Here is a 22,709-nt window from a genome sequence, read left to right on the forward strand (position 1 = left end):
CTGTGTTTTTACGGGAAAAATGGCAGCTTAGTCACCAGAATTTTACTGTAAAATTCATAGTTGTTTTTTTACAACATATTACAATAAATGAAAAAACAAAAACGGCAGCTTAGTCACCAGAATTTTACTGTAAAATTTACTGGTTTTTTACAACACATTACAGTAAATGTAAAAACTGTATCATTGTTTTTTTACGGGGAAAATGGCAGCTTAGTCACCAGAATTTTACTGTAAAATGTACAGTTTTTTTTTTTTTTACAACATATTACAATAAATGTAAAAACAAAAACGGCAGCTTAGCCACCAGAATTTTACTGTAAAATGTACTGTTTTTTTTACAACATATTACAGTACATTTAAAAACAGTATCACTGTTTTTTTACGGGAAAAAATGGCAACTTAGTCGGCAGAATTTTACTGTAAAATGTACAGTTTAGTTGGTTTTTTTTTTACAACATATTACGGTAAATGTAAAAACAAAAATGGCATCTTAGTCACCACAATTTTACTGTAAAATGTAGTTGGTGGTTTTTTTGGGTTTTTTTTACAACATATTACAGTAAATTTAAAAACAGTATCACTGTGTTTTTACGGGGGGAAAATGGCAGCTCAGTCACCAGAATTTTACAGTAAAATTTACGGTTGTGTTTTTTTTTTTTTTACAACATATCACAATAAATGTAAAAACAGTATCACAGTTTTTTTTGCGGAAAAAAATGGCAACTTAGTCGCCAGAATTTTACTGTAAAATGTACAGTTTAGGGTTGTTTTTTTTACAACATATTACGGTAAATGTAAAAACAGTATCACCAGTTGGATTTTACATGAATCGGTGCCCTGTAGGACAGGCGGTGCCAAAAAAAAGTACCGGATTTGGTACCCATCCCTACTGTTAATGACTGCTTACTTTCTGTTTTAACGAGCTTCCACCTGCACTTCTTAAACTTTACTGAGTTTAAAGCTAGCTTAGAGACTAGCTTCTTGCATGTTTCTGGTTTTCTCTTACTTGTTGTGTAACATGTTTAGCCTGGTCTTCCAGTGATAAGGCTACTTGGAAGAAAAGTAGTTGATTTTATGGAAAGTGTCAGTCTGTCAGTTAGTTAGCAACCTAACTTTGGCGGATTTTCCTGAAATAAAAGAGTAGTACCCCTCGACACAGGCACTGGTACGCTTACGATAGTCCTGTGAAAGTGTTAAAGCTGCCCTCGTGCAAACTCATTAGGAACGCTGATGTTTGAAGACTGGAAGACGTGAGTGGGGGGGGGGTCAAAAAAATGCTTCCAAATCACATTTTGTCCAAACGCGGCGAACAGGATGGAGCGTGTTTGTGCAGGAGTGGACTTTTATCAGGCCCCAACACTCACAGGAAGTCCGGTTTGGGATTGTCCGTGCGATTCCTGCCTTCCAACAGGAAGCGCGGCATAAAAAGCTGGTGGAAATACGCCCAAAGAGCATTTGGAGCGTGGCGGGTCCGAGCGGCGGACCGAGAAGGACCGAGACCAAAGCTTTGATCGACTTCCAGCAGAGACCAGACCATGGAGGACCTCGCTGGTCCGCCAGGACGGCGAAGGCCGGTCTGGGCACGAGACGACCCCCAGCTGAGCGGGTGAGATCTGTCATCGGTTCCTAATTGTTTGACACTTTATGACTTCCGGTTAATTGCAGGCTTAAATGTCAGAAAGACAGGCGTGCTGTGATTGGAACTAGGCCTTGACATCCAAAATAGTCCAATTATTTTAAAAACAACATTTAATTTAGTGGTTTTGTTGATTATTTATGCTGTGATGGCATGTCAATGATCTAATGTAATTTTTCGTCATCATTTTTAATGCATGACAACATTATATACTCACTCACACTTAATAACAGAACAAAATAAACCCTCTAAAATATGCAATACATTTTTTTAGATTTACTTAAATGCATTAAAAAACTTGTTGTAGGGATTTAAAACAATAATTTAATTTAAATGCATTACAATTTTTTTTACTAAATTGCCTTTAATGCAATTATTTAATAAAATATTAATATAAACCAATAAATTATTGAAAATAACCTAAATGCATAACAAAAAATATACTAAATTAACCTTAGTAAAATTACACGAAAAAAATGAATACCCTAAATGCATTAAAACAATATTTGTAATCATTCAAAATAATGAATACATTTAGAAAGCATTATAAAAATATACAAAATCACCCTTAATAAAATTATTTTTAAAATATTAATAAAAACCAATAAATTATTGAAAATAACCTAAATGCATAACAAAAATATAATGAATTAAGTTTAGTAAAATTTATGCGAAATACATTTGTATAAATACCTTAAATGCATTAAAACAATATTTGTAATCATTCGAAATAATGAATACATTTCGCTTGCATTACAAAAATATACTAAATCACCCTAATACAAAAATGTTTTTAAATGTTCATAAAAAACAATACACTATTTAAAATAACCTAAATGCATAACAAAAATATAATAAATTCAGCTTAGTAAAATTTAAAAAAAAATAAAAATGAATACCAATTACATTTGTAAAAATACCATAAATGCATTAAAACAATATTTTTAACCATTCGAAATAATAAATACATTTAGATTGCATTACAAAAATATAATAAATAAATTAATAAAATTACAAAAAATTAAAATAAAATGATATAAATATTAAAAAATGCATTAAAACAGTATTTTTCATAATTTTAATTAATAGATATATTTCAATGAATTACAAAAAATAAACTAAATTACCCTTAAAAATTTACTCAGTATATTTAAAAATTCTTAAAATACATTAGGAGAATATTTAGAATAATTTGGAATAAAACATACATTTAAATGCATAACAAAAAATATACTCAATCACCATGAGGATTTTTTTTTAATCAAAATTAAATGATCAAAAATAATTTCAATGCAACTAAATAAAATTGACTAAATGACACAGACACAACTTTCGAAACATTTACAAATAACCAATAAATTGTAAAATAAATGACTTTGCATTACAAAAAATATGGTTAAAATAAATTACAGAAAATAACCAATGTCCATCTTCTATCGCTTGTCCCTATATTTATCACAAAATATCTGAAATGTATGAGAAAATTTTCAAAAATAAAAAAGTAAATAATTAAAAGAACCAACAAATACATTATTCTAAAAATCGAAATCAGTCAGTATACAAAAGTAGTATATAAAAATAGTAACATATTTATTATAAATTAATTGATTATATTCATCTTTTAAGTTGAAGTACAAAGTTAAACAGCCAGTCTTTTTGAATGGTGATTTCACTATAAAATCAGCAGCGTTTGTGTGTGGCCATGATGATGACGTCACCGAGGAGTCGTCCCCCTCATGCCCCCCTCCAGCGGACACCCAGCTGGAGGAGGGAGGGATGGGGGGGGAGGGAGAGGGTGAGGAGGTGGGAGGAAGGCCTACCATGGAGAGGGGGGGCGAGATGGGGTATGGGGGGTGGGGGGGTCCTCCCATCGCCCCCCCACGCTGAGCGACAGTCTGAGCTGCAGCAGCAAGCAGCAAACACTCTTCCATCATCGCACCTTTTTTTTTTTTTTTTTAAATCACTACTTTTATTTCGCGGGAGGATTTATTTTTTATTGTTGTTGTTGTTGTTGTTTTCCTTGGGACTCTGAGAGGACTTTCAGCATCCTAAAAAATCTGCTGATGCGGACTTTTTTCACGGCGGGACTTCCACGCACGGGAAAAAGAAGGTGACTGTTCCGTCCGTGCGCGCGGCTTATGTGCGCGACGTGAACGCGCAGGGCTGCGAGGACGGCGCTCGTCAACGTCGCCCTCCTGCGGCCACCGGCGGTACAACAACATGTTGTCTCTGAGTAGCAAACCGCTTGTTTTAACGCACAATTCCGCCGGTGGGCTTTTTTTTTATTTTATTTTTTTTAAAATTTGTATTATGATCACGTGATTTGGAAAAATGATGATACTTATGAAGAAATGGGGATTTTTTTTCTCTAGTTTTGGAGCCTAGAATCGTCTTCCAAAGTTGGACTCTCCTTTAGACGCCGGACGCACTCCAAAGTTCCGCGTTCGAGTCCCAACTGTGGCACACGCAGGCGCCATCTAGTGGAAGCCTAGAGAATGACTTGGTTCAATATCCAAACAGTGTTGACTAAAACTTCGGCCTCGCTTTTAATGAATGCTTAGGCCTACGGCGCTACTGTGTTCATGATGTCGGTCATTTTGTCTTTTCTAGGGCTGCAACAACTAATCGGTTAAAATCGATTATAAAAATAGTTGGCGATTAATTTAGTCATCGATTCGTTGGATCTATGCTATGCGCATGCGCAGAGGCAATTTTTTTTTTTTTTTTAAATTTTTATTTATTTATTTTTATAAACCTTTATTTATAAACTGCAACATGTACAAACAGCTGAGAAACAATAATCAAAATAAGTATGGTGCCAGTATGCTGTTTTTTCCCCCAATAAAATACTGGAAAGGATAGAAATGTAGTTTGTCTCTTTTATCCGATTATTAATCGATTAATCGAAGTAATAATCGACAGATTAATCGATTATCAAATGAATCGTTAGTTGCAGCCTTTTCTCAGCTTGTGAGAAACCTTCAAGCTCCTCTAACCTCTTCCCGTCTTCACGTCCAGGTCGTCCTCCCCCTGGTGGAGAACATTCCGATCCATCCTTCCTCCCCCTCCCCTCCTCCTCCTCCTCATCCTCCACTTCTTCTTCTTCTACACTCGGAGTGAGTGAGAGTGAGAGAGAGAGAACGTGGGAAAGAAAATGGTCCAGAAGTCGCTCCTCGCCGCCCTCCTCGTCCTGCAGGCCGTGGCCACGCCCCACTTCTTGGCTCACCACGGGTAAATGAACCCCCCCCCCCCCCTCTTGCATGTTGCTAAGCAACCGAGCCTCGGGAGGGATTTTCTGAGACAGGGGGCGCTGTTTGACTGATGCTTGTCAATCAGGACAGTGGAAAAAAAGGTGTTTTGGGAATATGGAGGGTCAAATGGGACAAAATTAAATGAATAAATCTGTAACCAGTTAATTAAATGTGTAATTAATTAATTATAATGTATTAATGTAAAAATACATTGTATTACTACATCAGTCAATTAGTTATTTTAATATTCAATTAATAATGTAATGAATTGATTTAATTAAATAATTATTCCATTATTTACCAAAGCAATCATGGGACTAGATTGGCGTTAGCCCCGCCCCCTGACGTTGATAGGTCAGTTTGACTTATAACACATTTGCAAATATTCATGAAATAATTACATAAAGCATTAAATTGTCGAATAATCCATTTAATTCATTAAATTATGTGATGGGATAAAGACATTAAATATTTGATTGAATATCAAAACCAATAGTTAAATGACATTTATTGAAATATAGTTTTACATTTAATACATAAATGATCGAATAAGACATTCCTGTTCATTGCAATTGTAATTAATTAATGGCAGATTTGAAAAATGTAACCCCTCCAAATCCTGAGTTTTTTAATTTTTATTTTTTTAAAGGGAAATAAATGGTTGAATTGTGGAATAATTAATAATCATTGGAATTATAAATTCATCCATCCATTTTCTACCGCTTGTCCCTTTTGGGGTCACGGGGGGTGCTGGAGCCTATCTCAGCTGCACTTGGGCGGAAGGCGGGGTACACCCTGGACAAGTCGCCACCTCATCCACACACTAGGGACCATTTAGTGTTGCCAATCAACCTATTCCCAGGTGCATGTTTTTGGAGTTATGAATTATAAATCATTATATTTTATTTTATGTAATTAATTACAATTGTAATCAATTAATGGCACATTTAACTAATTATTTAAACATTTGAACAAATTTACCCTCATTAAATTGTGAAAATAATGCGTTAAATCGTGAAATTAGGAATTATTTAAAGATGTATTTCATTTGAACAATTTGTTAAAATTGGAAATAATTAGTGGAATCGTGAAATAATTTGTAATCATTATTATTATCCTCATCATCATCATCATTATCATTCATTATTATATTATTATTTATTTCATGTATTTAATTTGAATTCTAATTAATTAATGGCCCATTTTAGTAATTATTTAAAGATGTATCTATTTTGAACGATTTGACCCTCCAAATTGTGAATTCATTTATTAAATTGGGAAATATTTTTTTATATCATGATATAATGAAATGATTAAACATTTGATCAAATATTAAAATAATTGATTACATGATTTAAAACAATTAAATGTATTTCAACATTAAACAAAAATGACACATTTATTAACACAAATTTGAATTATAATTAATTATTGGCACATTTAAGTAGAATATATATTTAATTTGAACGATTTGACCCTCTAAATTGTTAGTTAATTTATTTAATTGGGAAATAACTACTTAAATCGGGAAATATTTACTAATTATTATAATTATTACTTATATTATTTTTTACATGCATTTAATTTCAATAATAATTGATTAATGCCACAGTTAAGTAACTATTTAAAGATGTATTTAATTTGAACGATTTGACCCTCCAAATTGGGAGTTTATTTATTAAAATGGGAAATAACTAGTTAAACCGTGAAATAATTACTAATTAATATTATTTATATTATTTTTTCATGTATTTAATATATTCATAATTTATTAATGGCACATTTAAGTATTTATTTAAATATTTCTTTAATTTGAATGATTTGACCCTCCAAATCGTGAGTACATTTATTAAATTGGTAAATAACTTGTTAAATCGTGAAATAATTAGTAATTATTATCATTATTAATATTATTATTGGTATTATTTTCTCATGTATTTAATTTCCATGATAATAAATTAATGGCACATTTAGTAATTATTCAAATATTTATTTCATTTGAACGATTCGACCCTCCAAATCGTGAGTTAATTTATTAAATTGGGAAATAACTAGTTAAATCGTGAAATAATTAGTAATTATTATCATTATTAATATTGGTATTATTTTTTTATGTATTTAATTTCCATTACAATAGATTAATGGCACATTTAGTAATGATTTAAAGATTTATTTAATTTGAACGATTCAACCCTCCAAATCGTGAGTTAATTTTTTGAATTAGAAAATAGTTAGAGATTGTGAAATAGTTAAATTATGAAATAATGAAATGGTTGAGTATTTGATTAAATATTGAAATAATTCATTAAATGATTATATAATTACATGTACTTTTACATTAAAACAAATAACATTTATTACCACATATGTATCTAATGTAAATTACAAATAATTAATGGCCCATTTAAGTCATTATTTAAGGATTTATTTAATTTTAAAGATTTGACCTGCCATAAAGCTACCAAATTTTTTATTGGTTTGACCTAAAATAACAAATAAAAAATGTAACAATCTCAAAAAAAAAAATTTAAATTTTTTTTTATATTACAGTTTTTAAATTAAAAATATTAAATAAATGTTTTTATTCAAATAAAGGAATTTCAAAGCCTAAAAAGCTATATAGTATAATAAAAATTAAAAAATATATGCCTTTAAAATGATTTCAGAACGGGTAAAAAATTCTTGCTGATGATGCAATCTGTGCCCCTGTCGCCAGGAGGAGGGTGTGTGGTAGCCGCGACCCCCACCATCACGTTGTCACGGCAACCGAGTCGTACATCCTCCCTCTGCACAGGCCCTACATCACCGTGTGCCAGGGTCAGCGCCTGTGCAGCACGTACAAGTGAGTTTTCTTGACGTCCAAAGGTCTTTGCGAGCGGGTCACCATGGCAACCATTGCGCCGCAATCTCAACTATCAAGCGCTTTGCGGAACGACAGGAAATCGGCGCCCGCAGAGACCGCGCGCCTTGTTTATTTTCAGACTCTCGCCAGCTCTCATTCTTCTCTTTAACCAGGAAAAGCAAAAAAAAACAAAAATAAAACTTTCCCGCCAGACATTCTTTTAACCGCAAAGTCTGTGAGAAGTCGTGCTTGCCAAATACAAGCTGAGACGTTACTTACAAGAGATGTCCGTGTAGACGGGGGTGGGGGGGAGGTCCAAAAGGCGGCCTGGCGCCCGTTTCCAGTTTTTATCGTGCCTGGGAATATAGTGAAAATAAAGTAATTCATAATTAATGATGGCCTGTGACATATTGCACGACATTGCCAAGAGGAATTACATCAAAATAGTTCCACGCATCCCTCAGTGTTTCGCTCTCAGCCAAGGTCAAAGGTTATTAAAGGAAGGCAGCTGGACGTTGTCTTCTTCTACGTTTTACAGCAGCTGTAATGCATCTCGGATGATGACAAACAAACACCCAGCGGGCACAAGACGTTGATTATACGTACATGTCCTTTAAAACTGACTTTGAAACCACGTTGCAAAATAGCTGTGTTTGTAAATTAAGACAAACGTTGTTGGTTGGAAAATGACCAAATATCAACGGTCAAATCAACGTCACAACCTGACATTGAATAAATGTTGTCAAAAAGCATGTTGTTTCAACGTTGTATTTGTGTTGTAAAATATTGGTTGGAAAATGACCAAATTTCAATGGTCAAATCAACGTCAGAACCTGACATTGAATAAACATAAAAAAGGATGTTGTTTCAACGTTGTATTTGTGTTGTAAAATATTGGTTGGAAAATTATCAAATTTCAATGGTCAAATTAAAGTCAGAATCCGACATTGATTAAACGCTGTCAAAAATCATGTTGTTTCAACGTTGTATTTGTGTTGTAGAATATTGGTTGGAAAATGACAAAAAATCAATGGTCAAATCAAAGTCAGAACCCAACATTGATTAAACGTTGTCAAAAGGCATGTTTCAACGTTGCATTTGTGTTGTAAAATATTGGTTGGGAAATTACCAAAATTCAATGGTCAAATTAAAAGTCGGAACCAGACATTGATTAAACGTCGTTAAAAAGCATGTTGTTGCAACGTTGCATTTGTGTTGTAGAATATTGGTTGGAAAATCACCAACATTCAATGGTCAAATCAACGTCAGAACCCGACATTGATTAAACGTTGTCAAAAAGCCTTTTGTTTCAACGTTGTATTTGTGTTGTAGAATATTGGTTGGGAAATTACCAAAATTCAATGGTCAAATTAAAGTTGGAACAGACATTGATTAAACGTCGTTAAAAAGCATGTTGTTTCAACGTTGTATTTGTGTTGTAGAATATTGGTTGGAAAATCACCAAAATTCAATGGTCAAATCAACGTCAGAACCAGACATTGATTAAACGTTGTCAAAAAGTATGTTGTTTCAACGTATTTGTGTTGTAGAATATTGGTTGGAAAATGACAAAAATTCAATGGTCAAATCAACATCAGAACCAAACATTGATTGTTTAAACGCTGTCAAAAGGCATGTTGTTTCAACGTTGCATTTGTATTGTAAAATATTGGTTGGAAAATGGCCAAATTTCAATGGTCAAATCAACGTCAGAACCCAACATTGGTTAAACGTAGTCAACAAGCATGTTGTTTCAACGTTGTATTTGTGTTGTAAAATATTGGTTGGGAAATTACCAAAATTCAATGGTCAAATTAAAAGTCGGAACCAGACATTGATTAAACGTCGTTAAAAAGCATGTTGTTTCAACGTTGCATTTGTGTTGTAGAATATTGGTTGGAAAATCACCAACATTCAATGGTCAAATCAACGTCAGAACCAGACATTGATTAAACGTTGTCAAAAAGCCTTTTGTTTCAACGTTGTATTTGTGTTGTAGAATATTGGTTGGGAAATTACCAAAATTCAATGGTCAAATTAAAGTCGGAACAGACATTGATTAAACGTCGTTAAAAAGCATGTTGTTTCAACGTTGTATTTGTGTTGTAGAATATTGGTTGGAAAATCACCAAAATTCAATGGTCAAATCAACGTCAGAACCAGACATTGATTAAACGTTGTCAAAAAGCATGTTGTTTCAACGTTGTATTTGTGTTGTAGAATATTGGTTGGAAAATTACCAAATTTCAATGGTCAAATTAAAGTCAGAATCCGACATTGACTAAACGTTGTCAAAAAGTATGTTGTTTCAACGTATTTGTGTTGTAGAATATTGGTTGGAAAATGACAAAAATTCAATGGTCAAATCAACGTCAGAACCAAACATTGATTGTTTAAACGCTGTCAAAAGGCATGTTGTTTCAACGTTGCATTTGTATTGTAAAATATTGGTTGGAAAATGGCCAAATTTCAATGGTCAAATCAACGTCAGAACCCAACATTGGTTAAACGTAGTCAACAAGCATGTTGTTTCAACGTTGTATTTGTGTTGTAGAATATTGGTTGGGAAATTACCAAAATTCAATGGTCAAATTAAAGTCGGAACAGACATTGATTAAACGTCGTTAAAAAGCATGTTGTTTCAACGTTGTATTTGTGTTGTAGAATATTGGTTGGAAAATGACAAAAATTCAATGGTCAAATCAACGTCAGAACCCAACATTGATTAAACGTTGTCAAAAGGCATGTTTCAACGTTGCATTTGTGTTGTAAAATATTGGTTGGGTAATAACCAAAATTCAATGGTCAAATTAAAGTAGGAACCAGACATTGATTAAACGTCATTAAAAAGCATGTTGTTTCAACTTTGTATTTGTGTTGTAGAATATTGGTTGGAAAATCACCAACATTCAATGGTCAAATCAACGTCAGAACCAGACATTGATTAAACGTTGTCAAAAAGCCTTTTGTTTCAACGTTGTATTTGTGTTGTAGAATATTGGTTGGGAAATTACCAAAATTCAATGGTCAAATTAAAGTCGGAACAGACATTGATTAAACGTCGTTAAAAAGCATGTTGTTTCAACGTTGTATTTGTGTTGTAGAATATTGGTTGGAAAATGACAAAAATTCAATGGTCAAATCAACGTCAGAACCCAACATTGATTAAACATTGTCAAAAGGCATGTTTCAACGTTGCATTTATGTTGTAAAATATTGGTTGGGAAATGACCAAAATTCAATGGTCAAATTAAAGTCGGAACCAGACATTGATTAAACGTCGTTAAAAAGCATGTTTTTCAACGTTGAATTTGTGTTGTAGAATATTGGTTGGAAAATCACCAAAATTCAAATGGTCAAATCAACGTCAGAACCCAACATTGATTAAACGTTGTCAAAAAGCATGTTGTTTCAACGTTGTATTTGTGTTGTAGAATATTGGTTGGGAAATTACCAAAATTCAATGGTCAAATTAAAGTCGGAACAGACATTGATTAAACGTCGTTAAAAAGCATGTTGTTTCAACGTTGTATTTGTGTTGTAGAATATTGGTTGGAAAATCACCAAAATTCAATGGTCAAATCAACGTCAGAACCAGACATTGATTAAATGTTGTTAAAAAGCATGTTGTTTCAACGTTGTATTTGTGTTGTAGAATATTGGTTGGAAAATTACCAAATTTCAATGGTCAAATTAAAGTCAGAATCCGACATTGACTAAACGTTGTCAAAAAGTATGTTGTTTCAACGTATTTGTGTTGTAGAATATTGGTTGGAAAATGACAAAAATTCAATGGTCAAATCAACGTCAGAACCAAACATTGATTGTTTAAACGCTGTCAAAAGGCATGTTGTTTCAACGTTGCATTTGTATTGTAAAATATTGGTTGGAAAATGGCCAAATTTCAATGGTCAAATCAACGTCAGAACCCAACATTGGTTAAACGTAGTCAACAAGCATGTTGTTTCAACGTTGTATTTGTGTTGTAGAATATTGGTTGGGAAATTACCAAAATTCAATGGTCAAATTAAAGTCGGAACAGACATTGATTAAACGTCGTTAAAAAGCATGTTGTTTCAACGTTGTATTTGTGTTGTAGAATATTGGTTGGAAAATGACAAAAATTCAATGGTCAAATCAACGTCAGAACCCAACATTGATTAAACGTTGTCAAAAGGCATGTTTCAACGTTGCATTTGTGTTGTAAAATATTGGTTGGGTAATAACCAAAATTCAATGGTCAAATTAAAGTAGGAACCAGACATTGATTAAACGTCATTAAAAAGCATGTTGTTTCAACTTTGTATTTGTGTTGTAGAATATTGGTTGGAAAATCACCAACATTCAATGGTCAAATCAACGTCAGAACCAGACATTGATTAAACGTTGTCAAAAAGCCTTTTGTTTCAACGTTGTATTTGTGTTGTAGAATATTGGTTGGGAAATTACCAAAATTCAATGGTCAAATTAAAGTCGGAACAGACATTGATTAAACGTCGTTAAAAAGCATGTTGTTTCAACGTTGTATTTGTGTTGTAGAATATTGGTTGGAAAATGACAAAAATTCAATGGTCAAATCAACGTCAGAACCCAACATTGATTAAACATTGTCAAAAGGCATGTTTCAACGTTGCATTTATGTTGTAAAATATTGGTTGGGAAATGACCAAAATTCAATGGTCAAATTAAAGTCGGAACCAGACATTGATTAAACGTCGTTAAAAAGCATGTTTTTCAACGTTGAATTTGTGTTGTAGAATATTGGTTGGAAAATCACCAAAATTCAAATGGTCAAATCAACGTCAGAACCCAACATTGATTAAACGTTGTCAAAAAGCATGTTGTTTCAACGTTGTATTTGTGTTGTAGAATATTGGTTGGGAAATGACCAAAATTCAATGGTCAACTCAACGCCAGAACTCAACATTGATTGATTAAACATTGTCAAAAGGCATGTTTTTCAACGTTGCATTTGTGTTGTAAAATATTGGTTGGGAAATGATCAAAATTCAATGGTCAAATCAACGTCAGAACCCAACATTGATTAAACGTCATCAACAAGCACGTTGTTTCAACTTTGTATTTGCGTTGTAGAATATTGGTTGGAAAATGACCAGAATTCAATGGTCAAATTATAGTCAGAACCCAACATTGATTAAACGTCATCAAAAAGCATTTTGTTTCAACGTTGCATTTGTGTTGTAGAATATTGGTTGGAAAATCACCAAAATTCAATGGTCAAATCAACGTCAGAACCCAACATTGATTAAACGTTGTCAAAAAGCATTTTGTTTCAACGTTGTATTTGTGTTGTAGAAAATTAATTGGAAAATCACCAAAAATCAATGGTCAAATCAACATTTGAACATTGATTAAACGTTGTCAAAAAGCATGTTGTTTCAACGTTATATTTGAATTGCTCAACGTCAGGACCTAATTCAACAAATTCTCAACGTTGTTTCAATGTCTCGTGCCTGCTGGGTATGTACTTCATCACAAATATTGATAAAAAACTATAAATTATTGAAAATAACCTAAATGCATAACAAAAATATAATAAAGTTTAGTCAAATTAATACGAAATACATTTGTAAAAATACCCTAAATGCATTAAAACAATATTTGTAACCACTCGAAATGAATACATTTAGATTGCATTACAAAAATATACTAAATCACCATAATACAATAATTTTTTAAAATATTAATAAAAAACAATAAATTATTTAAAATAACCTAAATGCATAACAAAAATATAATAAATTAAGCTTAGTAAAATTTAAGAAAATTAAATTAATACCAATACATTTGTAAAAAGACCATAAATGCATTAAAACAATATTTGTAATCATTCGAAATAATACATACATTTAGATTGCACTTCCAAGACATTAGATGGCAGTACCATACATACTACAGGCTATCTATTAGGGGTGTCAAAAAAAGTATCATTTTGAATCGAGAATTGATTCTGAATCATATAGTTACCCCCAAAAAATCGAATCGAACCGTGTGGTGCCCAAAGATTTAGAACCCAATTATCTTTAGTATGTTGCCTAACGAGGAAGTCGCTTTTTCAAGGAAGCTCAATGAGTTATGTTGCGCCCTACAAAGTGTTAATACTGTAAGTGTTGTGCTGTTTGATTGTAACATTCATTTTAGTTGTACTTTTCGTTACCAAATTTGGAGGCGTTGAAATCGCTAACAGTAGCCCGTCTATGGCAAATCCAACGTATATTAGCATCAAGCTGGCGCAGTTTGGGAAAGTGGAGCCTTATTTTATGTTTGAGAGTTTTCTAGCCGGCATACTTGCTTTGTTGGTGTTGAAAACTGCAACATTACTTAGAGGGAGTGTTGCTTGACTGATTGTTTACACAACTGCAACAGGACATGCAACAAAAGTATATTAATTTTTAAGTGAATCAATACCGACGGAATTCGGTCAGCCCCTATAAAAAAAATACCAAATTCGATACAAAAAATATTTCAAATTCCGTGTTCACAAAAGACAACAATGTTTACTTTTGACACAAGTATGACAAAAGTTCTTACTGAAAGCTATTTTTCCATATTTTTGTTACATTCTGTACTTGTTTAAAGCACATTGTACAGTTTGTACACGCACAATTAAAAATAATAAAATAATATAAAAGGGGAAAAATAAACAGCCTTGTTCTTGGTGGAAAAAGTTTGGACACCCCTGGTTTAAATGGACAATCATATTTTTATTAAAGGAATACATTGGATATATGTAAAAATGTTCAAAGTTTTATAAAAAAAAAAAAAGGGTTGATGATACTGAAATTACTCAACTTTGCCACTTCTACATTTAAATGTGCTCCTATTGCAACATCAAAAAAAATGTTTTCAGTGGGACATGCGATATATTTGATCCTATAATCAGTGTGTTTTTGCTCCACAGGACCGTGTACACACTCGCGTACCGGCAGGTGAGCAGGGTGGCGTCTGTGTCCAATTATTACCCAGAATGCTGTCCGGGATGGCGACGCTTTCACTCCCTCAACTGTAACCAAGGTAACGGGGTGGTTGTTGTTGTTGTTGTTGTCACACTTACAGCTATCGGAGAACGTTCTACACATTTTTTCACCCTTGACCCTAGAACAATTGCATCCGGGTAGGCTTGGAATATGAATAATATGGGTTTACAAAAAAAAATTCGTAATCATACTATTTTTAAATGTATTCATAATTTAATTTTTTTATACATTTTTTTTATTTTTAAAAAGACATTTTAGGCAATCCCCACGCAACCAAAAATGTATTTTCTAACTTTAGAACGGACAATTGTAGTAAATGTTAAAAAAAAAAAAAAAAAAGCGTAATATAATAAGAAAATACTAATATAAAGAGTAGTGCTATTAAGTGATAATATATCATCATATTGGAGAATGTATTTGTTTGGATCGTGAATCTTCGAGCACCTAACGATTCGATTCCGATTCGATTCAGAATCTGTTCAACACGGTTCTAGATTCAAACCACATTGTATTATTTGGTGTGATAATTACAAAGCAACGTTTTCAAAACAGGTTGCAAGTTAGAAAATACATTTTTGGTTGCGTGGGGATTGCCTAAAATGTCTTTTTTAAAATAAAAAAAATATGTAAAAAAAATAAACCTATACAAAAAATAAATTAAAAAAAAAATTATATATATATATATATATATATATAAAAATGGTCTTTTAAAAATAAAAAATACCCCCATCCCCCCCCCCCCCAAAAAAACAACAACTATAAAAAACTTTTTTTTAACATTTACTACAATTGTCCATTCTAAATTGTGTTTTAAGTTGAGCCGATTCAATATTGATATCGGTCCAATATCAGCAAAAAAACATGTATCGGATGATATTTTAGTCACGACATTTACAAAAGCTAAGTATGGTGTGCTATAGCTCACTGGGAGCCAGCAGCTATGCAGCAGCTAAGCGCACAATAGCTCACAAGCTAAACGCAATTGATAACATTGCAGTCTCAAACATTTGTCAATATAAACGTTATAGTTGAATATTACCTACACATAGAAAGTCACCAAAAAGTATCCAGAAACAAACGTGTCCGCATTGTGGGTTTAAATTCCCAAATTATAGTGACCACAAGGTGTCGCCTTAAAACAAATCACCACTTGAAAAAGTTGTCGTAGGTGTGAAAGTTTGGAAACTTTGCTTTTAAAAGATGTCATTTCAGTTCATGCTAAGCTAGTATTGAGAAAATGTTTCTTTCCGATGTGTCTTTCAGCTGTGTGCGATCACACCTGTGTGAACGGAGGCGCGTTGCCTCAGACCCGACCAGTGTGCATGTCCGCCCGGATGGACGGGACACCGGTGCCAGACAGGTAGAGGCCCGCCCCCTTTTCCCACCTGCACACACACACACACACACTAATCACGAAGGCAGTGAATCGTTCGATTAGATTCTTGGGGGTAAGGATTCCTAACGACTCGATTCAAAATCTATACTTTTTTAATAACATTGGGTACCAGTTCCATGATTGACTACATTCCTCCATAAAATATATAAACATATCTCGATCAATTTTATACGTTTCTTAAAAGAAAACGGGGTTTTGTTTGATAAAATTCTACCCAAACATTTAATAAAGTCAAATACAAATAAGGCGTGGCGCGGTTGGGAGAGTGGCCGTGCCAGCAACCCGAGGGTTCCTGGTTCGATTCCCCATCCACTACCAACTTCGTCACGTCCGTTGTGTCCTTGAGCGAGACACTTCACCCTTGCTCCTGATGGGTCGTGGTTAGGGCCTTGCATGGCAGCTCCCGCCATCAGTGTGTGAATGTGTGTGTGAATGGGTGAATGTGGAAATAGTGTCAAAGCGCTTTGGAGTACCTTGAAGGTAGAAAAGCGCTATACAGGTATGCGGGTCTGCCCCGGAGCGGTGTGTGTAGGGACCGGCCTCGAAGCAGCGGCAGGTGAGTAGATTGCCCAGCTGGGGCTTGTTATCTAACCACCTGTCGCCTTTATTAGCAGCAGCCGGAGAGAGACACGTTGTTGGAGTTGGAGACAGGAAAAAAACACACACAAACAGAGCATACTTGCCAACCTTGAGGCCTCCGAATTCGGGAGATTAGGCGTGGGGTGTGTTGGGGGCGTGGTTGAGGTGCAGGCAGCATACCCCTTCCCCTTCGAGCTTTTCTGGATGAAATGAAATTATTTTTTCCAATCATACGCGGCATGGCGTAGTGGGTAGAGCGCCCGTGTCAGAAACCTGAGGGTTGCAGGTTCGCTCCCCGCCTCTTACCATGCCGTTGTGTCCTTGGGCAGGACACTTCACCCTTGCCCCCGGTGCCGCTCACACCGGTGAATGAATGATGAATGAATGATAGGTGGTGGTCGGAGGGGCCGTAGGCGCAAATTGGCAGCCACGCTTCCGTCAGTCTACCCCAGGGCAGCTGTGGCTACGAAAGTAGCTTACCACCACCAGGTGTGAATGAATGATGGGTTTTTAACATGTAAAGCGACTTTGGGTACTTAGAAAAGCGCTATATAAATCCCAGGTATTATTATTATTATTTTGGAATTTGCAAGCGTATTCTTCTTACTCGTCGTCGCCGTGTCTCTTCTTCGTTCTTCTGCTTCGTCTCCTTCTTGTTGTGTTGCAGTTGTGCACTGAGCTCCAAAAGCCGTAGATGTTATTGTAGCGTCCCGGAAGAGTTAGTGCTGCAAAGGGATTCTGGGTATTTGTTCTGTTGTGTTTATGTTGTGTTACGGTGCGTATGTTCTCCCGAAATGTGTTTGTCATTCTTGTTTGGTGTGGGTTCACAGTGTGGCGCATATTTGTAACAGTGTTAAAGTTGTTTATACGGTCACCCTCAGTGTGACCTGTATGGCTGTTGACCAAGTATGCCTTGCGTTAAGATAACACCAGTTAAAAGATCATCCAACGTGTCAGCATTTCTTGACATCTTCGAGTAAAGACCATTGTTAAATCCGTCCAAAGCTATATTATTATGTGACTGGGCCGGTATGCAGTTTGTATGGAGGAAAAACGGATGCCTGGACAGCATGCGTCTGTTAAGGGGTGAAAGTTTCAGGTGAGAGAGGATGTTAAAGGCAGTGTCTTTAAGGCACGTCCCCAATATTGTTGTCCGGGTGAAAATCGGGAGAAATTCGGGAGAATGGTTGCCCCGGGAGATTTTCGGGCGGGGCACTGAAATTCGGGAGTCCCCCGGGAAAATCAGGAGGGTTGGCAAGTATGGAACAGAGACACGCGGGACTGAAAAGCCCAAACACATATAGCTGGAAAGCAATCCCTCCATGCGTGGATGAAAATAAAAACTTGTTTAACCCAGTACTACAGGCTTAAGAAGATCTGTCGGCATCAGGAGAACCCCCACGAGAGGGAAACCTCCACAAAGTATAACCCATTTTACCATTTTTTTTTTTTTTTTAACAAGAGAAACATCCAACACGTCTCTTTTCTTAAATAAATCCATGATTTATCCAAGGTTATCCAGTTATTATCCAAGGTTATTATCCAATGATTTATCATCATTGATCCATGATGATCCAAGAAAAATTCCTAGTTTGTGAACCCGTTCTCAAACAATGGCAATAAACTATTCTGATTCTGATTTGCCTGAGTGGCTGGACAAAACAGACTGGGGGGGAGGAAATAAAATTCTCAATTAATCTGAAAATCGTTAGCCCTGCTAATGACACACACCTGTTCCCTTCGCAGATGTGGACGAGTGCGTCCGGCAGCGTCCTTGCGTTCAGCAGTGCGTCAACACGGCGGGGAGCTTCCGATGCGCCTGCAGGGCCGGCTTCGACCTGTCCGCGGACGGTCGCTCCTGTCACCGCCCGGGCCCCGCCTCCAGCGATGCTCCGACAACAGGTGGGCGGTAAACTTTTCTGGAGACGACAACGGCGAAGACGAGGAAGAAGACGGAGAGATCGCAGCCAGCTTTGCGGCCCATTATTACTTTTGGTACGCGCTATGCCACTCTCAACTCGTACCGTGAGTAATAATGCACCGCGACTGGCGCCCTCTGCTGGCGCTTTGAGGATGAGGCTGTTTATCCCGTTGCCTATAGCAACCACAAACCCCCCCTCCCCTTCCTCCTCCTGGTATGGTAGGTGCAAATTGTCCTTGAGATATGAGCAGATGTTCTGGAGCCTAAAAAAAAACAAAAAAAGCAAGGTCAGCACATTCCGCTGTTCTAGTTTCACTCCCTGCAGCTTCTGACGAGTGCTTTCAGTAATGGAGCACATCTGGGAAAGATCCCCCTATTTTTAGTGACCTCTCTCCCAGAGTCTCATACCCTTGGAGGCGATACATTCCCTTACTGATGTCTCCCTCCTGTCGCTGCAGGCGGACGCTTCAGCCTTCAGGGTAACGTGTCGGAGGAGGTGCGGAGCCTGAGGAGCCGGGTGGAGCTTCTGGAAAAGGTACCGGCAAGGTCATCCCTCCGTGAGGAGGCCGCACGCCGTTCTTCTCTCACGTTGCGTCCCTTCCAGACGCTGCAGTTGGCGCTGGCACCGTACGGCAGCGTCTTCCCCCTGTCGCTGGATGAGGGCGCGTCCGAGACCAGCGTGCTGTCCCACTCCTTCCAGCAGCTGGACCGCATCGACTCCCTCAGTGAGCAGATCGGCTTCCTGGAGGAGCGCCTGGGAACCTGTGAGTGACACACGCAACAAGTCCGGGAACTTTTGAGAAGTCAACGTTTAGGGTAGGGGTATCCAACCGACCTCGGATAAGCGGAAGAAGATGGATGGATGGATGGATGGATGGATGGATGGATGGATGGATGGATGGGTGTCCAAACTGAAAAATCAAAGCGTGCCGGGGCCATTTTGATCTTTTCTGTTTTCAAAACCAATACATATACATACTGTACTTACATAAATATATATACACATACACATTATATACACACACATATATACATACACACATATATACATACATACATACATACATACATACAGGTATATACATACATACATATACACACATATACGTACATACATATACACACATATATACATACATACACACACATATATACATACATACATACATACATACATATACACACATACTGTATACATACATACATACATACATACAAATGTATGTATTTTTTTGTAGTCAACACTTAAATCTCTGGATCAACTTTGGGTAGATATAAAGTTTTTTTTTGTTTTTGTTTTAGGCCTTTTTGTCAAAACCCTGTTTTTTTTAAGCAAAAATTAAAAATATGCAATATTTTACAATAAAAAAAATTATCCGTGGAATATTGGATGTGAACTAATTGGATCATAATTAGGGCAATAATTCAATATTTTTATTTGAATTCATTATTTTTTGAGCAATGACAAACAAACACAAAAATTATTGGTCATCCAAAAGGGCCTCCACTCATAAAAATGTTAAAAATAAGTCATACGTATATATTTTTAACTTTCAACACCTAAATCTCTAGACCAACTTCAGATCCATCCGTCTATTATTTTACAATTTTTTCATGGATTTTTTTTTTGGTTTGTTTTACGCACTTTTTGTCAAAGAATATGTTTTAGTTTTTTATACAGCATGGCAAACACTCAAAATGTGCAATATTTTCACCCCAAAAAATATTTAATAGTGTAATTTTCGATGTGAAGTTGTGAACCTTCAATAAGTTAATAATTCATAACATTGATTTTGATTTGTTATTATTTTCGAGCAATTACTGCCATAAAGAAGAAAAAAAGCTTTGCGTTATTAGTGTCAACGTTTCAACTCTCTGCTCTTTTATTCCACTTTTTTTTCTTTTTTTTTTTAATCATATTTGTAGAATGTTCCATGGGCCGTTAAATTTTTTGCTGCAGGCCGCACTTTGGACACCCCTGGTTTAGGGTTCAATTATATTTTTGTTTCATGAATGGGAGTTAAAATAACAAAACAAAAAATATTGATTTGTTTGAATTCAATTTTGAAGTAAAAAACATTGATACAAAAATAAAGCATTTTTTTCAGTGGTAAGAGCAATAACTGTAAAAAAAAGTTAAATAAAAATAAATAAATACATAAAAAAAGATTTTACTATTAAATTTAAAGTTTTTTTTTTACACAGAAATACGGTTAAAGGAAAAAATTATAGCACTTAGTAAAACTTATTTTTTTACAGTAAAATTCTGGCAAAAAAAGAAAAACAGTTTGATTTTCATTCTATATTTCATATAAGAAAAAGAAAAATTGCCTGTCAGCAGAAACGAAAATAAAAATGGACTAAAAACGGACGTTTTCTCATATTTCAACACCGGAAGTAAAAGGTATAAAAAAAACAGTATAGCGTTGCATCCTGCGTCACAAATACCATGGAATCGGATCATGGATCAAAATATTTGCACATATTTATATATGAACGCAAGATACAACCCCACACTGTATTTACAGGCTACAATTGGTTTATTGGATTTTTATTTTGAAAATTAAAAATAATACAATCGAAAAACAAAGCTTTTTTTTTTCCAGTGTCCAACAGCAATAAAGTATGTTTTTAAAATAACATGTGCAAAAATGTAATTCACATTTCACATAGCGAAAATGTAAATCACCAGTCAGCAGAAACAAAAATACTGACCAGAACCAGATGTTTTCTCTTTATTCCGACACCGGAACCGGACTTTGGTATTTAAAGACAAAAAGACCAAACTGTATTTTACAGGCTACAATTTGTTCGTTTGATCATTTTATCTGTACAAATTGAAAAATACCATTAAAAAGGGACAAGCGGTAGGAAATGGATGGATGGTTGGATGGATTAAAAAATAAAGGTTTTATTTTAGTGTCAAAGAGCAATACAATTATATATTGTTAAATGGACATATCGAAAATGTTGATATTCATTTTACACCGAAAGGGACAAGCGGTAGGAAATGGATGGTTGGAGCAACATGTGATTCATGGTTTTTTTTTAACACCGGAACCGGAAGTAGCTATTTAAAGACGAGACCGCGGACTGGCCTGTAAAATAAAATAAAATAAACAGAGTAGTGTTGTATTCATGTATTGTGGATTAACATTTAAATGACGGGACAAGCGGTAGAAAATGGATGGATGGATGGATGGATGACTTATATAAACAGACACAGTATTAAACACCAGTCCGCGGGCTCGTCTTAAAATAGCTACTTCCGGTTCCGGGTTACGAGAAAACATCTGTTTTCTGATTTTATTTTCGTTTCTACGGACTCAAGATTTTTTTATGTATTAAAAATCGTTTTTTTAGATTTATCTATTGCTCGAGACTGACAAATAAGAACTTTCTTTGTCCAATTTATTTAGCATTTTCAAAATAAAATTACAAAGAACCAATGTTTTGTGTTTCAATTCTCATTCATGAAGAGAACATTAAAACGACAAACACAAACTTTGTTCGTTTAGGACCAAATTTGGTCTAAACTGTTCCTCACCTCTCTTTACTCCCTCTAGGCTCTTGCCAGGAAAACTAGTGGCGAAGAAACAAACATGGCCGACCAACCCTCGCATAAAGAAGTGGTACTCACCAACATGGCCGACCAACCCTCACATAAAGAAGTGGTACTCACCAACATGGCGAGCCGTCACATTGGTCGCACAAAGCAGACGGGATGTTCCCGACAGGTCCTTCATGCTGTTACAAAGTCTTGTTACGTTACGTTACACACATCATCAACACCTGTAAGAGGTGAACTATCAGTGCAGCTGTGTGTCCTCACACCTGGACATATCTGTATTTATTATTTAAAATTACAACCAGTTATTTCTCAATACATTTTTTTAAAAATAATTTTGTAACATTTTGTAATAAAAAAAATGTTTTTCCAAAAATGTGTGCTCTGTGAATGTTGGCTGTTCAAAAAATACTGGCTTCTTATTTTATTTTTTTCAGCTGATTTATTTGTATTATCATTACAAAAAAGCAATCACTACAATCAGTTATAAAATAAGATGTAGCTCAGAATAATTTAAT

General features: G+C 35.1%; 1 protein-coding gene and 1 long non-coding RNA gene across 2 annotated transcripts; one reads left to right on the forward strand and one right to left on the reverse strand.

The window, feature by feature from the left end:
* Positions 1 to 1,465: 1,465 nt before the first annotated feature.
* On the forward strand, positions 1,466 to 22,548 carry egfl7 (EGF-like-domain, multiple 7). Its single transcript, XM_062056976.1, is given in 10 exon segments — positions 1,466 to 1,606; positions 4,655 to 4,867; positions 7,604 to 7,729; positions 14,652 to 14,764; positions 15,991 to 16,025; positions 16,027 to 16,087; positions 18,449 to 18,604; positions 19,082 to 19,158; positions 19,228 to 19,387; positions 22,190 to 22,548. Coding segments are annotated over 9 exon segments (825 nt in total). The 5' UTR covers positions 1,466 to 1,606; positions 4,655 to 4,790; the 3' UTR covers positions 22,210 to 22,548.
* LOC133656124 (uncharacterized) lies at positions 7,567 to 22,446 on the reverse strand. Its single transcript, XR_009827098.1, has 5 exons — positions 22,306 to 22,446; positions 19,459 to 19,534; positions 19,032 to 19,385; positions 18,434 to 18,886; positions 7,567 to 8,085 (listed from the first exon to the last, which is right to left on the reverse strand). It is a non-coding gene; the product is annotated as an uncharacterized LOC133656124 (long non-coding RNA).
* Positions 22,549 to 22,709: the final 161 nt, after the last annotated feature.

The sequence above is a fragment of the Entelurus aequoreus genome, linkage group LG08 (genome assembly GCF_033978785.1).
Source record: "Entelurus aequoreus isolate RoL-2023_Sb linkage group LG08, RoL_Eaeq_v1.1, whole genome shotgun sequence".
In the NCBI taxonomy this organism is placed as follows: Eukaryota; Metazoa; Chordata; class Actinopteri; order Syngnathiformes; family Syngnathidae; genus Entelurus; species Entelurus aequoreus.